At 51.7% G+C, this 22,459-nt stretch overlaps 1 protein-coding gene across 1 annotated transcript in view; it reads left to right on the plus strand.

Annotated features, from left to right (window-relative positions):
• The first annotated feature begins 7,445 nt into the window (after window positions 1-7,445).
• The window catches only part of ARK2C (arkadia (RNF111) C-terminal like ring finger ubiquitin ligase 2C), a 103,428-nt gene continuing 88,414 nt past the window's right edge, over window positions 7,446-22,459 (plus strand). Inside the window, exon 1 of the mRNA XM_074355206.1 lies at window positions 7,446-7,583. Coding sequence (XP_074211307.1) covers window positions 7,523-7,583 — 61 coding nt within the window. The 5' untranslated portion in view covers window positions 7,446-7,522. The remainder of the gene's footprint in view (window positions 7,584-22,459) is intronic.

Consider the following 22,459-nt stretch of genomic DNA (forward strand, 5'->3'; position numbering starts at 1 on the left):
CGGTTCGTTGACTCCATTTGGATGTTTCCCTCCCTCCTTCGTTGTCTCTTGATGTGCACAAAGTAACACCTCTCTACTTAGGAATTTATAGCTTACACGTTTCCAGCAGCCTGGTCAGATTCTTGCATCCCAGCTGCAACATCTCACCTCTGTCTAGTACCCACAAAGGCAGGAATCACTGGCATGTGGTGACTATACACCTGGCTGCATTTTGGGGAAAGTAAGGGAAAGCTGCAAAATAACCACAACTTCAATGAGAGAAATTTAATTCTTTCCTATTTTAGAAAAGTCACGGAGAGGCTGTCTGGGGCTGGTAGGGTGGTTTTATGAAATCAATCAGCCTAGTGTCCAGGCTCTTTCAAACTTTTCTCTGCCATCTGCATGAGTTTCACTCTATACTTTATGGTCTTATATGGCTGCTCCAGCTCCAGCCCTTACATCCCTCTTCCAGTTAGTATAAATGATAAAAAGTAGAAAAAGGAGTCATACATGGACTTCTGCTTATATCTCATTGGTCAGAACTTAGTCACACAGCCACACCTGGATGCAAAGGAATCTGGGAAATGTAGTCTTTATTCCAGGTGGCCATGTGTCCAACTAAAAGCTAGCCGTTGTATTACCAAGGAAGAAGAGGAGAACAGATAATGGGGGCACCTAGCACTCTGCAGCACCAGTGTAGTTGTCCTTAATCCGAGGCATGTTTGCTATGTGCATCTTTACATTTGAGTTGATTTATGAATATATATATATATGACTGCCTTGTGTCTAATAAAATTGAAATCAGAGGAAATGTGTACAACTAGAATTAGAATCAGATAATTACAAAGGGAACGACTTTTTCAGAATGTGTGGGATCCCTTAAAGGGCATCACTGTACATTTGGGACAACTGGGCTTGGGAACTACCTTTGGAATCTTACATCCTCAAAAGGGGAGGAGTGCCTGCTCTTCTCAACATGGTTAAAAACGTCAGGTGTGTCCCCTGTTCCTCCTTTAGGCTTTCGCTCTCAGGGTCAATGTGCCATTCTTAAGTGAGTCCACACCGTGATTTATTCTCCCTAACTTACTTCCCAGCCCCTAGAACCCAGCCCCACCCCTCTTCACTTTGTGCAAAGATGAATTCCTCCTGCTGATCAGTTCACTCCTCTGCTCAGAAATCTCCAGTGCTGCCACCGTTTACCCAATAAACTCCTAATTTTTTCACAAAAAGTGTACACACACACACACACACACACACTATTCCTATCAAAAAAAAAACACTGGCTGTTCCCCTAACTCACCCTATATCTTGGATTCTCTCCGGCCTTCGAGTAAGCTGCTGTCACCACTGTATACCCTAAGGCTCTGTGTTTCCATGTGCCGCTGCCAGGGAAGCACAGGTCCAGGCTAGCTGAAGGAGGATGAGGGACAGGTGGAGCAGAGCCACCCAGCATCCCGCAGACCGGCAGCATCACCACAGCTGCCCCAAAGCAGAGGCGGAGCTGGCCAGTGGGGCCGACCCCCAGCCAGCATAAATGCTTGTTGAGGTCTGCCGCTGCAATTTTATAGGTATTCATTATGTAAATTTTTTGGTAGCAATAGCTAACCAATTCACCTGGCTAGATACGCTCTTTCCTCATCTAAACCCTGCGGTATTTTCAGTTCATCTTTTAGGGTATGAACCTCTTCTACCTTCAGTTAGAATTAGGTTTGGCTGTGAGCACAACCCAACGGAACAGTGGTTTAAACAGGATAGGAGGTAAACTGTCCACAGTGGCCTCTCGAGTGAGCCACGTGCCCGGGTACTTCACACTGCGGTGCAGAGATGGTGCAGAGGTGATCCTGGGAGGGGCAGGGGGGAGTGGGAGCTGACACTTCAGCCTGAGCTCCTGGCCTAGGGCTGCGAGGAATATGAGGAAGAAGCACCTTTTTCCACTTTGCCCAACCGGAAGTGCCCGCAAAGTGCAAGGTTGCGTGCCTGCTGCCTTTTTGTATATATTTCAGTTTAAACAAATTTCACAAATAAGCTGTGTTAGTCAGCGTTCTCTAGAGAAACAGAACAAATAGGATGTATAGAGATATACAGAAGGAGATTTTTCACTAAGGGATGGGCTCACACAATCACAGAGACTAAGTCCCACCACCTGCCATCTGCAAAGCGGGAGACCCAGGAAAGCCGGTGGATGGAGTCCCAAGGCAAATCCGAAGACCTGAGAACCCGGCGAGCCAATGACAGGGGGCCCAGTCCGGGTCCACAGGCTGGAGAACCAGGAGCACGATGTCCGGTGTGCCAAGGCAGGAGAAGATGGACGTCCCAGCTCAGGCAGAGAGCACATTCGCCCTTCATCTGCCTCTTTGTTCCACTGGGGCCGCTGTGGACTGGATGGTGCTCCCCAATTTCATTATCCTGAAATGGAGTCCGTAGAAGAAAAGGCAGGATACATGCTTGATTCTTTCTATTTACCAGTTATTTGTTTTTATTTTTCTTTAAGTTATTTTCTAGCATCCTTCAAATTAGCTCTGTTTTCTTTTTTTTTTAATGGAGGTGCTGGGGATTGAACCTCGTGCATGCTAAGTATGTGCCCTACCACCAAGCTGTACCCACTCCCCAAATCAGCTTATTTTCTAAGAAAGCCATCCCACACCATTCCAGCTTCAATCGCTTTCCCCAGCACAGAGTCAGAGGCCCCCACCCCACTGCCAGGGGGGTCTGGGATCTTCGGCATGTAAGCTGGGCAGCCAGGTGCTCGATGGTTTCCCTATTACAATGGGAAAGGGGGTCGTGGACCCGTGTGTTTCCTGTCGGCCCCTCCTGTTTGAGGGCCGAGACAAGTACTTAGTACACAGAGCTCTGCTCAGTGAGCGTGTGGAACACGTGAGAGAACAGTTCCGCCCCTGCTGCTCTTGTCCACTCACAGCCCAAGTTCTAGTTCAGGGGGGCCCTGCGCTGCCTCTTAGCGCCTCACTCACCCCAAGCTGCCGTTTTCCACTTCTCTCCCTTTCCTACCCCTCCTTCTCCTCCGCCCCCACCGCCTTCTCTCCTCTCTTCTTCTCTTCTCTTTCTCTCTCCTCCCCTCTCTCCAGTTTCTCCTCCATTTACTTTGTTTTACTTACTTGTTCATGCTTTGCCTCCTTGACTCAATGCCTCCCCCGTTTTCTCAGCCTGTTAGAAATGGATCCACCCTTCAAGGACCTCAGCTACCCTGCTCTGCCCTGAAGGATTCCCCAGCACTCGAGCCCACCTTGCCTTCCGTCTGACTCACCAACATCCCTGGTTATGGGTGGCCCCTCCTGGATCCCTCTGCTTCTCCTGTGTTTATGCCGGACTCCCCAGTGACTACCGAGTGCCTGCATCGAGACCTCCTTCCTTGTTCAGAACAGGGGCTGTTGCGACACCAATCATGGGGGTGCAGTGATGGAGGCACAGCTGTTTTGTGCAGGGATTGAAAGCTGTGTCTACCTGATGCCAACACGACCTGGAGGGGAGCAGGAACTCTGTCATCAGTCTTGGGAAATGATGTCTACATGACTAACGAGGTGGATTTGTTTCCATTTGTTGACTAAAGGGAGACGGTGGTTATAACCCAGATTTGAGACCGGGCTCCAAAGGGGTGGCTCTCGAAACATGCTTCTGTGGGCCCCTGAAACATGCTAGAACCCTTTCTGCACGTGGCCATCGTGGAGACATAGGCGAGTGAGCAACCAGAGCGCGGGTCAGGGTTCAAGCGGACAGTGCTGTTTCTACTTTAAGGAGTCACGTTTCTCCATTTTGGATCTGGAATTATAGACTGACCTTCACCTTTCCCTTTTTATATTTCTTCCCAAGTCTTACATGCTAAGCCTGCAAACATGCTCGAGGTATTGATTTCAGCAGTGGGTGGGAAGAACGTACAAAGGAAAAAACCCGATGAATGGACTATTTTTACAAATCTTTCTTTTCTTAGGAATCTGCTTTATTGTACTTTTGTGGGCTTTAAGTAATGGGAGGGGGAGTGAAAACAGTCATCCCAGCACAATGGGGCAAAAATAAGGAGAGCAGGGCATTAGGCTGTGTGCTGGGAAAGATGGATTCTAGTTGTTACTCAGCCTTGAATGGTTCTGCTCTTGTTTGAAGCCCATTCCTGAGCCTCAGTTTCCTCATCTGCAAAACAAGGAGGTAGGCAAGACAATAATCCAGTTACACTCTAGGAGATACAACTGTACCTATGCTTCCAGAATTCTCTGTGTTATTTACAGACTCCATACCTATCTTCTCATTTGATCTTCACAATAAACCTTTAAGGTAGGTTTGGCAGGTGCCTTGAGGCTGAGGGACGGTAGGTTTCGTTACAAATGAAGCTTGTCCTCCTGACCCACAGTGATTCCTTCTTGGCAGGAGGTACAGGCCTGTGTGTGAATGTTGGTATTTTGGTGATCAGGGGCATCTGTCTGTTGTGTCCCTTTGATGTCTGAATATGAAAGGTACAGTTAGTGGGTGGATCTCCCTACGCAGTGCTGGTCTGATTCTTGGTGCTGGCTTTTGTCCGATAGATAATCCGTGTTATGGTATAATGTACACCAGATGCATTAACTAAGCAATTATAAATAATAGCAGGAGGGCAAGACGGACAAGAAGAGATGGACAAGTAAATGGGAAAGAACTAAGGGCGGAAGAGCCAGGCACTATTCTATGTTCTCTACAAGTATTGACTTCCTGGGTCCTCACACTAATCTTATGGGGAAGGATTTTACAGCTATTGAAACCAAAGCCTAGAGAAGTTCAATAATTTTTCCAAGCTAGTAAGGGGCAGAGGCAGAAGGCGAAGCCAGGCAATCTGACTTTGGAGTGTATACCCAAACCACTCTGTTGTCAAGGTCAGACTGGGTTGGCATAAGCCTTTGTGAGCTGTTCTGGTATAAAGTGAGATAAAAAAAAAAGGAATGCCCACCCAAAGCTAGCAAGATTGCAGAGGAATTGCTACCGTATATTGCTGGTAGCACTGACAACAAGTTTGATCCCTTTGTAAAGTGTTTTAATTGTGGGGAAGGAGACACAGAAAGTTTTCCATACTTGTTAATTTAAGAATACTCGCCAACTCTAGAAGTTTATTCTCAGTTATAGTTCAACAAAAGCAACAAGCTATGGGCATGAAAAAGTTCACTGTATGATTTGCAACAATGGAAAACTGGGAGCAGATTAAGTGCCCAAGAATAGAGTGTGATTAAATAATTTCACAGTCCATTCACTTGTAGGAATACTATGAAAACATTTAAAATGAAAATTAGGAAGACAGTTATGGAGAAGGATGGGCAAATGTTTCTGATAAAATGGTAAGTTTAGAAAGCAGGTTAAAAAATGTGTAGATTGTGATAATAAGACCAATACATGTGCATATTGACAAAGCCTGAAATAGAACAGGAAAAAAATTCACATAGTTAGGTGTTGCTTAAGGTCTTTTCATTTAAAAACATTTTTATTAGTGGTGGCATTACATTTATTTGACAGATAATGAACAAAGGAAAGAGCTGGTGGCGGGAGTGGGTGGGAATGATGGCCAAGAGCGGGGCTTGGAGCTGTCCAGGTGTTGGTTTGTCGGTGTGGTCCTCCGGCTGCCTGCATCCCTGAGTTCCCTGGGGACAGCGGGGAAGTCTGGGGGGGGGGGGGAGAGGTCTGAGGGATAGTTGTCCTCGTGCTCCTAAGAGAGAGAAGGGTGTGTGGTGGGATCCTGCCCTGCCGTGGCCACTGGGAATATGGTGAGTGTCTTGGGAAAGCCCGCCTACAGTTTTCCCTTTGCTGTCTTCTTCTTTGCCTGACCCCACCTCTCTCATTCTTCAATTCACACTTAGAAGTCACTTTTCTGGAGTCAACCCCAGCTGCTCTCCCTACGTCCCACCCACTTGGCTAGGTGCCCCTCCTAGGTGTCCCCTTCCCCAGCACCCTTTCTGACACCCATCTCTTACATTTCTGAGGCCCCTTTGGGCTGCAGGTGTTGGGGCCTCAGTAGGACCTGCATCACCTCCCTGTGCCCTGACACAACACAAAATGCACTCAACGAACGAGCCTCCTTTTCCTTATCTCAAAAAAGGAGGCAAGTTGGCTTGGATTAGATTTTTCCAGCTCCACAGACTGCAATTTTACCATCTAGTCTTATCAGACTCATTAAATGAAGGAGACACTGAAGACAAGTCCCAGTAGAGGAAATGACCTCTGTCTTTCTGCTTCTGGCTGCCCAGGCACACGCTGGTTTCCGTGTGGACTGTGAGCCTGGTCTGAGTGTCATACTGGGAGTTTCGCAGCAGGTGGGCTGAGTGTGTATGAACTCGGTGTTAGCAGTCCACCTGACAACCGGGCTTTGCAGTGAAGGCTCTTTGCTTCTGTCTTCCTTGTACCTGGCAGGCCAACCACAGGCCACATGTGACACGCTGGCTGTGCCACCAGGTGTGACTCTGAGGAGCCTTCTAGTCCTGATGTCACGTATGTGCCTGTCGGCTGTGGAAGTGGGCGTGTCTGTGCACATGGCGGTTGAACCTGTGTCAGAGTGGGTAGAATGGTGGTCGAGTGGCTCTGGGCTTTCTGGGTGAGCGTGTCTCCGTATAGAATGTGTGCACACACCTCAGCGTACGAGTGGTTTTCAGTTCCGCAAATAAATACCGCAAGCTTTGTGTTCTGCAGAAGCAACAAAGCAGAGCGGCAAGCAGGGAGCCTGGGAGTGCATATATCTGCATTGTGTGTCCTCTCTGTGTGTCTTTGGGAATGCGTTCTTGGCACGTGTTTTGTTCACAAGGCTTTGGGTGTGTGCATGTCTGTGTGACAGTGCCTGGGTCCCGTGTGCGGCTGCTTGCTGGCTTTCCAGCTCCACTTGTGCCCGCAGCCGGGCTCTGCACGTGCGCCAGCCTCCATGCGCACGTCCCCTAGTGACCCGGGCGCGCTGTGCAAGGACCTCCGGGTCGTGTGCGCTTGGAGCGCTCGAGCCTGTCTCTCCGCACGCATGAAGGCACCTCCACATGTCTGGGTGCACGTCCCTCTCGGTGTGTGCACGGTCCGTATGCACGTCGCCCGTGTCTGTGCGCAGGGCGCTCCACGCGCGCGCACCCGGGCCTGCGGGCGACCAGGGAGCCGCGCGGGGCTCCACGCGCCCCGTGGGGCTAACCCCTTCCCCGCGCCCGGCCGCGGGCCACCGCGATTGGTCGCCCGCTCCCTCTCAGCCGTCACCCCTCCCTCCCCCCGCCACCCGCGCGCCCGCGGTCCCCGCTGTCCCCCGCGGTTCCGGCGAGGCCGCGCTGCGCTCCGCTCCCATTGGCTGCGCGCGCCTTTGTGTGGCGGCAGCTGCGGCCCCAGCGCCTTTGAATGTCGAGAGGGGCCGGGAAGGGAGCCTTTCCATGGGCCATCTGTCTCCCCGCCAGCCGCCGCCCCACCGCCGCCCGCGCCCCGCGCTCCGCCTCCCGCCCCGGCGGCTCCCGCAGCCCCGCCGCCGCCCGCGCCCGCGCCCCGGAGCCGCGCCACAAAGGGCCCGCGCGCAGCCGCCGCCGCCGCCGCCGCCGCCGCCGCCGCGCGAGGAGCCAGGATGGTCCTGGTCCACGTCGGCTATCTCGTGCTTCCAGTGTTTGGCTCTGTGCGAAACAGAGGTATCGCTTTTTCCTTTCGGGGTCCGCTTCCGAGCGTGGATCGCCGCGGGCACCGGGGAGGGGGAGGGCGCCGAGGGCGGCGGGGGGCTCAGGGCACACCCGCGAGGACGCAGGGCGAGCGGTGGTTTCTCCCCTCTCCCCTTTGAGGGGACCCTCGAGTGTGGAGGTGGCCGCCCTCGTGGGAGCTTTTGCAGTGAAGTTAGGGTTTGGCGAATTTGAGTCCCTCCCTCCCTCCCCAGCCCCATTTTTTATTCTTTGCGGCGGACGCGGTTCCCTCAAATCATAGCCCCTTCCCCCAATACCTAGCCCTGTATGATCGAAGGACGGAGAGAGATACATGACTGTGTGTGTGCGCGCGCGCGTTTGTGTGTGTGTGTGTGTGAGCATACTTGGCTTTCTGTGATTTGGTTTTCTTGAGGTGTATGTGTGTTTCGTGTCATTTGTGTTTGTATTTCTCCATTATTTGGTCATTGATACCGCTGGCCGGTTACCTGGGATCTGGCATCTGCCCTATCCCATGCCCCAGCCCCCACATTCTCGTGGGCACTTGCACGATTTCCCGTCCCATCTTTTCCTCCCCTTTAACCCTTTTTGTGTATCGCCCTTGTGCTATCCCTCCCACCCCACGGTCTTTGTATGACAGTTGCCTTTATGGGTTCAAGATGCTTGTATGTGTGTGTTTGTGTGTGTGAGTGCATGCAAGTGTGTGCGCGCCTCGGAGAGTCAGACGTGCACTACTGTGCACCCCTGGGCCCGGCCGGAGCCGAGTGCCGGCCCTTGGGTGTTGCGCTGTGTGTGAGGATGCGGTGGGACGCTGCCCCCAAGTCAGGCCTTTGCCCCGGGCAGGCGTTTACAAAGCAGCAGGCCGGCGCCGGCTTTGTTTTTAACTGTGGTACATGGGGTGTGTTTGCACGGTCCCTTTCCCCACATCCCCTTTCCCTTACATTCTGCTACAACAATAGCTTGATTTTCCCCTCTTCTCCCCCCTCCCCCTTCACATTTCTTCCATTTTCTTTTAATCAAAAGCTCCCACCTCCCAAAGCAAATCCGAGATGCATTTAGATTTTTTTTTTTTCTTTTTGTATTCTGCCTCTGGACTCACATTTCTCTTCTTGGAAATGTTTCTGCTCTCCTCTCCCACTCCACGTCTGCTGAAATCCCTGCTGGCTAAGGCCCTCCCCCACTCCCCCTCCCTCACACACAGAATGATGTCTTCCCTTTGCAACCAGGGCTGCTCCACCAAGTCAGAGTGGGGGGCGGGGTCGCGGGCCGGCGCTTTAGTGCGCCCCAGGGGCCCGATTGGGCAAGAAAATGAAAGCCCAGCCTTCTTTCTTCCAGCGCAGCTGTCCCCAGCCCCACACCTCTCCCCACAACCTAAAAGGCAAGGTTGGCCCCCTTAGGCCTGTTTGAACAGCAATTTTTTTGTGTGATGATAGAATGATGACATTCTGCATTTATCAAATCTTTTTTTTTCTTCATTGTGTAGCTCAGTGAATGGTCAACTCGCTGCTGTGTGCGCTGTGACCCTTCTGCCTCCGCATTTAGCTGTATTGTGACACCCCTCTTAACCATCTCCTGTCTCCATCTGAGGAAAGCATTGCTATTTAAGCGGCAGTATCCCCTATCTCAGGCCAGCCTAGTAATGGGGTGGGGGGTGGAGTGGGCGTGTGAAGAATAGGAATGGGGGGTGGGCTGCGTGAGATCTCCCTTGAAATGCCAACCCCTCCCCCAATACACAATTATATCTTATTACTTGGCATTTCCTGTTAAAACGGGTGTGGAACATACACTAGGCAGAAATTCAAAAATGATTAAGAAGGATGTTGAGCCTGAAAGTATAATTATCCTGATTAAATCATTATCATCCTCATTAATACCACGATTTCTAAATACCATTGCAGGATGCTGATTCCACGTTTTGAAATTCAAATTGCTCAGCTGCCTTTAAATTTTATTTTTAATACCCCCCCCCAAAAAACCAACAACAAAAAAACACGACACCCAACAAAATAAATTCTGCCAGTCAGTCAAACTTTACTTTCATGGCAAACATGCCCATAGGAAATTCAAGGGCTGAGGGTTAGTCAGGCTGTGGGTAAAATTTAGCACAATGTGGTACGAATTCATGACCTTCCGATAGAGGATACTAATGCTTAACCCAACAAGGTCCTAAACCACAATCTTCTTGTAAAACTATTAGATAGCTTGCCAGCTTAAATCTGTTCTTTTTAGTTTCCATTGTTGTAGTATAGGAGTTAGGCCATTTCAGAATAGATGTAGAGAAATAACCATTTTTGTATCTTCATCTTGTTTAGCCGAGTACATTGCACTGTAAATCCCTGTTAAATGGATTCCTTTTGCCTTGGCTTGGAGGCTACAGCACCCCATTTCCCACTTATCTGGGTGGCCATCAGCAAGCTTCCTGGCAGCACCCAGGGATAAGTGAAGAGATTGCATTTAGTCAGAGGCCAAAAATAATAAATATATATATAAAAAATTTTGAGGAAATGACAGTTGCTGCTAATCTGAAAATTTGGTGCCGCAAAGTCCCTGGCTTAAGGGGGAGCCATGGCTACGGTGTCTTAATTGTTTAATTGTACAATGTCAAGAGCATCCTTGGACATCCGCCCTGGCCCTCAGAGCTGCCCCTTTAACAGCCGGCTCCCTTCTGCTGCCTCGCTGGCCAAACCTGCTTGAAAACTGAAACAAAACAGCAGCCCTAATGAAAGAATAAGGCCCCTACTTCGAGGGCTCTTCCAAAATAAAGTCCCAAGTGGCCTCCCCAGATTGCCATTTGGCAATCTGAAAAGAAAGAGAAAAGAAAAAAAAAAAAAGAAAGAAAAGAAAAAAGAAAAAAGAACCCCCAGCAAAATGGTTTTCCATTAAACAGGGATAGCGTGTTCTGCTGTGCTGAATTACTTCCTGTTCTTATTTTGTGGGTAATTTTTTCTGTATCGAATATCCTTTTGGTTGTGTATCTTTTTCACCTTTTCTTGTACTAAAACTAAAGCATGATCTGTATTTTTTTACATCCCCCAGTTGACAATGTACAGCGCTCGGTTAGAGACGTTCCCTTGCTGAACCGTACTGTGCTGGTGTAGCCGGGCCATCTGCTCATTGTACGCTGCTTTTGTTCTGTTGCCCTTCCGAAGCATGGTGGGCCCAGCCTTTTTTTTTTTTTTTTTTTTTTGTATCGTGTGCATGACGACATTGTTACACACAGAATCCACTAATACTAATATACAATCTCTCAATAAAGAACTAGTTTCCTATATTAACCTAGTGTGCTTTTTCTCTTGCTGTTTTCCCATTGATTGTCGTATCCTGCTGTTTAGAGTTTCCCCCCCTTGCTTTTCTATCCCCACCCTCACCCACCCACCACTCCCACCTCCCATTGTAAGATTTGAGTGAATGCCTTCTGGTTTTTGTTTTTTTCCTTTTTTTTTTTTTTCTTTTGTGGTACAGATACCGTGACTTTAATCTCATCTAGCCCATATCTTCCTACAGTAGATGTCCGGGGCGATGAGGGGGTGGTCAGTTGTCCTGTCACACTGAAATAGCTCTACTGCCTAGAAAGAACTCCTGTCTTTGGCCACCTGTGTACCCAATAGCCTCCACATTTCATCTCAGTTTTCAAATTACACGGGCACTCAGTTTATGATGCTGGTAAAGAGATGGGGATGTAACACGTAGGTTGAGAAAAGGGATACTGTTCTTAACTAGCAATCTTGCAGCATTTCAGACTCGCCTGAAAAAAACCCATTTTTAGTTGTGTTTTAACTTTTCTTTTTACTGTTTCATTGATTTACTGTCCTTATAAGTCATGCTGGGGGTGACATGGTACATGTAGTTGAAGCCGTGACCTGTAAATTTTAAGGTACCCTCTTCTGTGTGCATATATAGATCATTGGGACCTGCAATGTAAGTTTCGCATTAAGCTCCTACATCAGGAAGATGTTTGAAACAGAAACCAGTTCAAACCACTCCCACATTCATCCCGGGGCCAGCAGCCTGACCTGTTACTGTAGGAATAAGAGGGCCTGTGCCCTCTGTGGGCTGCAAGCCAGTTAAAGCTGATTACAGCCTAGTTTCCTGACAGCTGCCTCATCTGTGGCCCTAGTGCCTCTCTTGAGAAAGAAAGCCAGATCTCTGCCATTGTCAAAGTGTGTGTGTGTGTGTGTGTGTGTGTGTGTATGTATGGGTGGTGGCGGCAGGGAGGGTCAGGAGGGTAGTCAGGACCTACCCCCAATTGGAATTGGAAGAAGAACCCTTAAAATGTATCTTTTTTTCCCCCATCGTTACATTTGAGGAGCCAGTGGAGAGGTATGTTTTCCCCAGAGTGGAACCCAAATTCCAGAATTTGTCAATTACACCTATTAAATTGCCGCCCAGAACAAGCCTTGCTAAGTGAGGCATTCTAGTCACCCAGGAAATTAGTTGATTAAAGAAATTCACGGTTCCTTCAAAGGTCATCATTTTGGAGCCGCTCTTCCTTGGGCCAGTGTGCCTCCTCCTTGCTCCTGTGGGCTGTCTCCCGGGCTCGCCTCTGCCCTCTGCCAGCGTTCCTTCCCCAAGCGGGCGCAGCCCTGCCTGAACACAGGGCTTCCTTGCCGTCTTTGTGGCTTGGGGCAGCTCTCCTCATCCCCCACAGCTGCCCTTTCTGCTCTGGCCCTTTGTTCTCATGCTCTCCCCAGCCGGGGTGGCAAAGCTGAGTTGATTTACTGTGACACATGGACACACATGCAAGTTCCCAGTGGAGGCTGAGGCTGTCATCTGTGCAAGGAGAGATAGGCAGGTCTTCGAGGATTTTGTTTCTCCCCCTCCACTCCCTTCTTCTCCTCCTTTTATTTCGGTTTTCATGAAACTTTTAATTTTGTTCCTAGTTTGAGAAAGCAAAATAAACCACCCCCCAAACCAGCCGCAACAATAATAAAAACTCGTCCAAACCAGGTGATCACCCTCATTTCCATCCTTGAGAGCAGTGGTTCATTAGATCGCTATTAACCAGCTCTAAGATTTTATTTCTTTAAATTAATGTTATATGTGTTGAAATTATTGGTCAGTACATTTTGAGGATGATTTAGTAACGTACTAGTAATATAGAAAGTTAGTGGGTTAATGGGAAGCCATGTTTTAGCAATCTATTGCATGCATACTATATTTTTACCCAGATTGCCAGAATAATCATTCACCTGAAGGAGACCTTTCCTCTGAGTGGATGATCCAGTCACCACAAAGCCATTGTTCTTTGCTCTCTCAGCCAACGGACACATAACTGTTTTAATAAATTTAACTCCAAGATTTGGGAAAAGCCATCTGCTCTGTAGACCGGACACCAGACTTTGTAATAAGATGGAACACAGTTCTTGTTGACAGCTCTTCCTTTTGAACAAGAGAACTTCTCTCCTGAAACAAGCATCGGATAAGGCCCACTTAATTGATGAGCTTGCTTTCTTAAATAATAGTTTCCCATGTACCAGGAAATACTATTCATCACTCAAGTTTAGGAGGAAAGGCCAAGAGTCTTCGTGCCCTAATGTGCAGATGGCAGAGGCTGGGCCACCTCTCACCTCTCTCCCTTTTGCAGTTTGCTCACCTCCCGCCCCACCCACAATGTCCTTCCCTTCTTTAAATAAGCAGCCTGTGGTGTGCATTGGAAAACTTAATGGTTTCCCCAGCTAGGGAAGCAACAGCTCGGCACTCGCTCCAAGGGCAGTGTGAAACCCCTCTCTGGGCTGGGAGAAACACCCTTGACTCCGACTCAGGGGGTGACTTTGGATGGCTGAGTCCTACCTGACCACAGTTGCCCAAATGTACAAGATACTTGTGCCTTGGTTTCTCCATGAATCAAAATAGCTCTTTAAAAATTCCTAGCTTAACATAATATGAGTGTAAATTAGTGTCTATTAGTTTCTGGCATGGTTTGGCCACAGAGGAACCACTATATGGTTAAAAGAATTGGGAGGTGGGGGAAGGCTTACCTTAGAGAGGCTCAGGGTTTCTGGATGATTTAAGAACTAAAGCAAACATTCGTAACCCCACGGCTGAGCCACTTGCAATGCCTGTATTTCCACGTATTCAATCATTTCATCCATTCACTGATTCACTTATTTGTTCATTTAGTTAATGAGTGTTTACTGAATACCTGCTTGGGGGCCAGGTGAGGGGGCATATGAAGGAAACGTGGGACCTGGGTGCCTGCCCTCCTGAGGCTGATGCTGAGACTGGGAGACAAATGCTCAGGAAACCAGACACTGTCTAAGATGTTCTGTGCCACGGCACCCAAGTGCATGGCAGAACACCCTCACTGGTGAGGCGGGAAGAGCTGGGAGCAGCCCAGGCATTGAGTCCTAGCCCCGTCTTGACCTGGAAGGGTGAACTTAGGCCACTGTTCTGAGCATCATCTAAACAATGACTGTCATTATGCCTGCCTGAGAGGGTGTGTGTAGATTTTTCTAAGGCACCTGGCGCAGAGCAGGTGCCTAGGGCATGCGAGGTGGCTGCCTCCCGCCCCCCACAACTGTAGGAATTTAATGGCCAAGGGATCAAATGAAGTCAGGGTTGACTGACTGAGGAAGGGGGGTCGAGATGTGCCTCCAAGGGTGATACGTACACAGGAGGAAGAGGAGCAAGAGCTCCAGGTGCGGATGGGGAAGGAGTGAGACTTTGGCCAAGGCCAGGTGGCTCTGCTGATTTGGTAAGAATAGAAAGTGCTTATGAGGAGGGATGTGCGTGTGTGTGTGTGTTTGTGGAAGAGGGGGTATGCGTGCAGGCCTGTCCCCTTGAACAGCTACAGGAGGCACTGGAACCACTGTCCTGTCTTTAAATGGTTCTCCTGAGAGCATTTAACTCTCTCTCCAGGAGTTAAGCAGCATGAGGTTGGGAGAATATGGGACAAAAGGCTGGGAGATATTTTGAAGCCGGTTTCTGAAGGTCTTTGGAAGCTTCCATAGAGTTTGGACTTGCAACTTTAGCCACTGAGGGCTCTCTGGGGAGAGCAGTGTTTCAACAACTTATTCTGGCAACCGATGACAGAGGGGTGAGCCGGAGGGGCCGAGCCCAGGGAGGAGGCCTTGGCAGGCTTCCAGGGGTGTTGGAAGCCCAAACCAGGGGTCTGGCAGATGGGAAGGAAGGCTTGCACGAGGGACCTTACCGTGAGAGGAAGCAAGCGGAACTGAGGTGACGTGTCTGGGAGACTGTAAGACCATGATGACAAACAGGGAAGATGGGAGGAATTGTCCATTTCAGGGAGAGGCTAGTTCAGTGTGCAGAGAAACAGACAGACTTTGAGATGCTGAGGGTGGCAGAGGGAAAGGGACCATGGCAATGTCCTGGGATTTGAGATTCTAGTACCTGGGTGGAGGAAGAAATTAATTTCGATGATAAAAATTCATCGTATTTCCATGACACACCCTCAAAAACTCCCCCTTGGTGCCCTGTTTGGCTATGCGGACGTATCTGCTTCGCAGGTCAGTCTCTCGGCAACCTCTCTGACCGCACTGACCGGCCAGGGAGCTGTGCCCTCCCATCTCAGTTTGAACAACTATGATCAAATTTCACCCTTCTTGAGAAGAAAGACCCTCCAAGGCAGGCAGGTGGCAGGATTATTGCTTCCACGGGTTTGTAAAAAGGTCAGCCCTGCCCATGCGAGGGGGAGCCGGAGGGAGCCCTTGGATAGTAGAATTGGGGAGAAGGACAGGGGCAAGGATGTGGCAGCTGGAGACAAGGGCAGGGGGCACGGGCTCCAGCCTCAGGATCTGTCCTGTCTGCAGAGAGCCGATTTTCCTGAATTTGAAGCTCTTCCTCTTATGTTATTTCCTCCTCGACACAGTCTAGGTGGAGGTAGTTGGGGACCAGAGGAGGCAAATGAGGCCAAGGGTGGGGAGGGCTGCCCCCTGCCTGCTGAGCCAGCCGTGGATGCCTGGCGACTGGCTGGCTGGCCATGGCTCCCTGCACCGCCCTCCACGGCCTGCACACTGTTAAGAAACCTCCTGAAACCCAGACAAGCATTGGAAAGGAATCCCTGCTTTTCCTCCACATCCAGGGGCACCAGTTTGTCCGCACTGGGAGAGGCCTCTGTCCAGCTCATGACCGGCAAAGCAGTGAGGCGGGTCAAGTCCCCAACACTGAGCCCCCACCTCCTGGAAGGGGAGGCTGAGACAGGGAGGGTGCACAGTGGACCAGACAGGCTCCTGTGGGCCAGAACCTGCGGTGAGTCCTGCAGACTCAGGCTCAGAGGAGGCCTGGCGGGCTTAACTGGGGGGGCTCTGTGCTCTGATCATCGCAGAAAGAACCAGGTGTCACCCTTCGAGGACTTTGGCTCCCAAGTCATGAGCACATCTTCTGTGCTTTCTTAGATCTTCTTGACGCCTTCCCAGAGTCTCCGTTATATCATGAAGTCATAGAATCCCATTTGGGAAAGTTTAGGAAGTAGACCAAAGGGGGAAAGACCTCTTAGGAGTCCGCTGCTCTGGGGTCACTCTAGTGAAAGGCCTTTCGCATTTTGTTCATACACATATACATATTTTTGGTAGAGCTGTAAACACAGCAATATACACGTTTGCATTCTCCTACTGTTTAAATTTAACACATCAAAAGCCTTTTCATGTTTTGCTGAGCTGTTTTCACAAGCATCGCTTTGAATGGCTGCACAGTATTCCACCTGAAAGGTGACTCTGCACTCAGGCTCGGTGGCTTGCGAGGCACTCGGTGGCCCTGGGTCACGGGCCACTCCCGCTGGTCTACCAGAGACCTCCCTCCACCTGCTGTTTGGCCATGCTCGGGGGAGGGGGTGAGTGGAATCTGACAGCTCCCAGGCGCCTCTGCTCACAGTCAGCCCCTTCCATCAACAGGCCCAAACAGGGGGAAGGGAGGCAGAAAAGAGAGGGGGGAGAAAGATTTGGGTAGATTCTTCCAGCACCTGGGTTCTGGTCTTTGTTCTGCTACCAGCTTCCACCGTGATGTTGAGCAAGTCACCTTCGTCCACTGGGTCTCAGTTTCCCCATCCGTTAGATGGGGATGATAGGTCCATTGTTCTGCCTTCCAGGACTTGTCCCATGAAGTGATACACATGAAACGGAGGGAGAAGCCAGCCAGAGGGGGACCGTGACAATAATGGCCCGTTACTGAGGAGGTGGTGCTCAGACAGGCGGTGCAGAACCGCCGGCACAGCCCTGCTTTGAGGCCAGTCTGCCAGGAACCAGCCGTGTGATGTGCTGGCGAGTCTGGCTGCTCTGGCTCTGCGCTTCCTATCTGCCAAGGGAGATAATTGGCCTAATTGCCCCTTCCTGCTCTAGAAAATTGTGATTTCCTCTCGACAAGAATAACTCCCATTCCCACCGCCTTTTGGCCTTTTCACGGGGCAGCAGCCGCGCGCCTTGGTGCTCAGTAGATGGGCACCCGCGCGTCCACGGAGAGATGGGGAACCCGGGTGAGTCCTGGCGCTAAGGCAGTGAGCGCCGGCCCCCGGGAGTCCTGAGCTTAGGGTCTGTCCTGCTTCCTGGCCTCTGCGCAAGAGGAGCATCATTGTCCCTGGGGCATCATTGCTTCCCAATGCTGTCCTTTCCTTTAACCGTCCCCCTTGAGGTGAGCCAGGACAGGAGTCGGCCACGTGTTCAGCCGCGGGGCTCAGCCACGCCCCTCAGGAGGCGGGATGCGCGTTGGTCGCCCCAAGTCTAGGAGAGGAAGTGGCATGTGCTGAGTCAGCACCAGCCTGCGGGTGGAGAGGGGGTGGAGGAGCTCTCTGAGGCTGGGAGGAAGTGAGAACTCAGCCAACACCTGTCTCAAGGAAGGGCAGGAAGCTTCGGAACAGCTGCTGCGCCTTCTCGGGGCTGCGGGTGGGAGGGAAGGGGGCGGAGGCCCTCTCAAGGCTTCCCCTCCCCCCACAGCCAGCGTGCTTGGCTCCGGCTCTCCTCCATCAGCTGCCAGGGCCCCCAGGCCACCCCCTCCCCAGTGCTCAGGGCCTCCACAGTGCTGCCTACCCCCTAGACCACCCCCTCCTAGAACAACTACTTCTGCTCCCAAGCTCTGCGGATGCTAACGGGTGAATGTGCCCACTCTCCCAGGGCTGGAGACACCCGCCTTCCTTAAGCCAAAGGGCGGCCCTGCCAGTGGCCCTGGCGCTCCCTGGAGAGGGGCTGGCCCTTGCAGACCTACCCCTCCACCAGCACGGCCCTGCTGAATGCAGCTGCGAAGTCCAGCTCCGGGCAAGGTGCGGAAGACCTGGGTCCCCGGCCAAACTGCCAGCCGCCTGTGATGCCCAGCGTGGTACCAGAAGAGGCAGCTGGACAGAGCCTTGGCCCTGGTTCAGTCAGTGGTCACCAGAGCCCCTCTGGGACACCAGGGTGGGTGGGCCCAGCCTTGGCCTCACCTTCGGTGGACTCCCGTCCCTCAGGGCATAGGAGGAAGTCAGGCCTGAAGAGGGGTTCGGCTGGCTGGTCTGCAGGGAAGCTGGGCCTGGGAGGCCGCTCTCGCCTGACTTCCTTTGACTGAGGAGAAACTGAAGCTGCCATAGACAGGGGTGCCGGGAAGCAGGGCGGCCTCAGAGCCAGAGCTGGAATCCAGGGAGAGGGGAAGGGTAGGTGGTAAGAGGCTCCGGGAAGGAGCTTGGGCCTCCCAGGACCTGAGGAATCCAGCCTTCTCCCCACTAGGAGGAAAAGGGCTGCCGGATGGGTGAGGGGTAGTGAGGTCACGTGGGGCAAAGGGAACAGCAGCCAACCAGCCCTCACCTGGGCAGATGAGCTGGGCGCCCAGACGTGGACCTGGGATGGCGTTCACCGAGCCCACCTCCCATCCCCATCTCATCCTGAGGGGTCCTCAACCGGCCCAAGCCTCCCCCAGGAGAGAGATGGAGGGAAGAAGGAGCGAGAAGCGTGGGAGGGTGGGAGGAGGAAGTTAGAGACACTCTCTCTTATCACTGTCCCCGCTTCTCAGCAGGAAGCACCCATCTCTTAGGGACTCACTAAGTCTGTGCCAGTGCCTGCAGAGTCCTGCCTCGTGCTCGCCTAGGTGGGTGGGCCTGGCCTGCACTCTGGAAGCATCCAGACTGGAGGGGAGACTGGACAGGTGTGCAGCAGACAAAGGGCAGAACCCTCAACTTGGGGCCAGAAAGGGCCTTGTCCCGCCACAGAATAAACACAGTGTGGTTTTCAGTTTTCTTGCTAAACTTGGGCAAAAGGAGATTTTTATATTAAACTCAGCAAGAAACTCTCATGCCACCAGTTACAGACTTTGCACGAACTATTGAGTGAAACATAGGACTTTAATGACATATTACATCCGGACACTCCAGGCCAGGCCATGCCTCTAACAGCAGGGGGGCGGGCTGGGGCCATTTCACATCCCTCTGACACTTGAGTGCCCCTGGGGCAGAGTGTGAGAGACCTTCCCCATGGTCCAAGGTCTCCTCTTTGCGGAAGTGGAAACCCAAGCCGGTCCAGTGGCTAGAGTTGCAAAGCCCAAGGGCCCTGGATGGGATTGGACCCGGGTCACTTGACCCCGAGGACCAGTGCTTTTCTTGGGTCTTGACTCAAGGCCAGTTGGAGGCGGCCCGAGCTCCAGCAGGACGGTCAAGGGCCACTTTGTTGGGTGGCCTGACTGGGAGAGGCTGAAGCATGGGGTTTGATGGGGCAGAGGGAGAAAGGGTGGCATTTCAACATAGTGGCCGAGTCCCACGTGTTCCTAGTGAACAGGCCTGTGAGGGGGCCTTCCTGTGGGGGACACACCGTGGTGGGCTGTCCTTAGTACTACAAGGACTTTGTTTTCTTACTGTGATAAAATATATGCAGCATAAAATTTGCCATTTTAGCCATTTTATAGTGTACAATACAGTGACATGAAGTACATTCATCGTGTTTTGCCATCATGACCACTTCCTACTTCCAAAGCCTTTTCATCGCCCCCAGAAACTCAGGGCCCCTTTGACCTTGAGGCCGGCTCCCAGGCAGGGCCAGGCTGTGCTTGCCGCGTCTCATGCAGGATGGTGTGGGAGGCTAAGTGGTAACGAGGAAGGCACAGATTTTGGCCTCAGGAAGTCTTGGGTTTGATCCTGGTCTTGCTACTTACCTCAGATGACTTTGGACCTCTCTGACCCTCAGTCTCTTCATCAGAAAAAACAGAGATAATTGCTATTAACATCAGTGTCATTAGGGAGGTGAGGATGAAAGAGAGCTATGATGCATATAAAGTACAAGACACACGAAACCCTGGGAAATTCTTAGCAAAAGATGGTTATTCCCAGCTCCCCCCTGTCCCATCTGAACACATGGCCCCATTTGTTTGGGCCTGGAACAGTCTAAAGGGTCTAAAAGGAGTGCAAAGAGGGCAGACAGGAAAGGGCTGGGCATATTTCGGCTTCACTGGGTAAGCAGTTACTGAGAATCGACTTTGGATTGTGGGCAACCAAGACATAGCATCTGGCCCGCAGTATAGCTGGGGAGACCCCAAGCACCCCTGAAGTGGGTGGAGGATGCACAGACTGGGCTACCCCGAGGGCCAGGTCATGCTGGCTGAAAGTGTGGCCCAGCCTGGAGGCAGCTGGCCGGGGTTGGTGCCCGGGATGGGAAGTCACTGAGGTCTGGTGCAGTCAGGAGGGCCTCCCAAAGGAGGCAGACCTGGAGTTGTTCCTTCAGGAGGGTGTTCTGTGGCTTGCCGCCTGGGGGAGCTATCGGGCCAGCCTGCCCCCCTGCCCCTCTCCCACGTAGACCCAGATCTGATCCAAGAGGTGAATGTTCAGAGTCCTGTGGCTGTCACCTTGTCTGAGTTTTCTTTTTCTTTTCTGAAACATCGGGCCCTCTCATTTCATCGTCATCCCACCCATGCCAGTCCCCTTCCTCCTTGCTATTGCCTGGCCCTGGCCTCTTCCCCTGTAATCCTCCGGCCCCTTCTGCCCCTCTGCCCAGCTAGTCTGCCTGAGTGCCCCCAGGGGTCCACGTGTTGTCCCTTGGGAGGGCCACACAGAGGGGGAGGCCGCCCATGGGGACCTGAGGGTTTGTGCCCTTCCTCTGATAAGCAACCCTCTTGGGCACTGGTTCTGCTCCCTGCAGAACTGGGTACTCATTCTTCTCACTCTTCCCTGCCAGGCTGAGCGAGGGTCAAATGAGACGATGGATGGAACACACCCACAATGACGCCTGGCACAGAGCATGGGGCTCCTCTTACTGTTGTGTGTGGCTACTTGCTAGGGAGTTGAATACAGAATCCCCTGACTGCTCCTAGGAGGCACTTGGAATTTGGAAAGGGGAACAAAGGGAAGGGGTAAAGCTTCTCAGAGCCTCGGTGTCCTCATCTGTAAAATGGGGACAATCCTAGTACTCACCACCCCCACCCCCAATGCCAAACAGGGTTATAATGAGGCTCAGAATTGATCACGGGTTTGTTCAGCTGACCTAACAGACATGCACTGAGCATCTGCACTGGACCAGGTGCCCGGCCAGGCACTAGAGACATGAGGTTGATCGCAGAACAACACTGAGCAGCAGCAAACGCCCACGTGGCACTTGCTCTGTGCCAGGCACTCTCCTGAGCACTTTACCTGCCCTTAAGAGATGCAGTCTCATGGGAAAAAGACATGTGAGCGATGGGGGAAGTGTGGTTCAAGGTACGTGCTGGGTGTGCTCTCAGCCCGAGGGGAGACACCCCAGGGGAGGTGCTGCCTGGAGATGCTTAGGCTGAGCTGAGTCTTAAAGGATGCATGAGGCTGACCAGGGGGAGAGGCAGGGGCAGGGTGCTGCAGGCAGAGGGACTGCAGGGCACAAGGCGGGCTGAGGGGCAGAGTACTGCACAGGGGACATGGGGAGGAGGCTAATGTCCTATGGGGCAGCTGGGCCCTTGTCACTTCTCATTGTCAACTTAGCAGTGCTGCCTGTTGATCAGCATTGCTGGTGGCTGATTGGCTTTGGTCAGGGATGAAATGCACACGATCTACGTGGAGCTCTGGCATGTCCGGTGTGAGCTAAGGGCTGAGGGCAAGATCTGGGCCATGTGTTTGGAGGTCTAGAAAACAAGCATGGATCCTGACAGACCCTCAGAAAGCAACGATGGGTCATAATAATAATAATAACAATAATAACAATAATAACAATAATAATAGTGTTATCACAGTCTACTGCTGAGATGGCTGGAAGGAATTCAGAAGAAGGGAGGACAAGGGGAATGTGGTGTCTGGTAGCTCCCTAGGATGTGGGGTCAACCCTGCAGGGCAGTGCTGTCTGGGGCAGCATTTCCCGACATGTTGCCCAACCAAACACTGGGACCTCTTGAGCTGTTAAAAGTTGTTTCTGCAAAAGGGCTACATGTTCCAACAATTTGGAAAATGGTACACACTATATACCTCTGTCTTAGGGAGTCCCAATGTCTATTAGCTTATTAAAGGCTCTGATAAGTCCTGTAATAAAGAAAGCCCATTGGTTCTGCTTCATTTCCCCAAACTATCTGAGCACAAAACTGTGTGTGTGTGTGTGACTCCTAGAAATATGTCTTGAACTTGGTGTCTGGAGCACAGTTTGGCAAATGCTGGCCCGAGAACTGGGTCATCTAGCTTGACTGGCTAAAAGCAACTCCTTATACTGAGGGGAAATGGAGACTAAAAGGCCACAAAAGACAGCTCCTCGTCTGGTGACCGCTTGTCTCAAAGTCCTCCCCAGCCCTGTCTTCCTCCCGGGAGTGCCATCCTCAGCTACTCAGGAGAGGACTCCAAGATCAGGAGGTCACCAGGGGGCCTGTCACTCAGTCCCAGTGCCACCCTTCCTGGCCAGCCAGGGAATCTCTGCCAGCAGCCAGGGAGGCAAGGTGACCCTGGAGGGAGCTCCTGGCCACTGGAGGGACTGGCCTCGTACCGAAGCCCCACTCTGCTCAGGGCTTCCCTCCCATCTTTGTAT

Source organism: Camelus bactrianus, chromosome 30 (assembly GCF_048773025.1).
Source record: "Camelus bactrianus isolate YW-2024 breed Bactrian camel chromosome 30, ASM4877302v1, whole genome shotgun sequence".
Classification (NCBI taxonomy): domain Eukaryota; kingdom Metazoa; phylum Chordata; class Mammalia; order Artiodactyla; family Camelidae; genus Camelus; species Camelus bactrianus.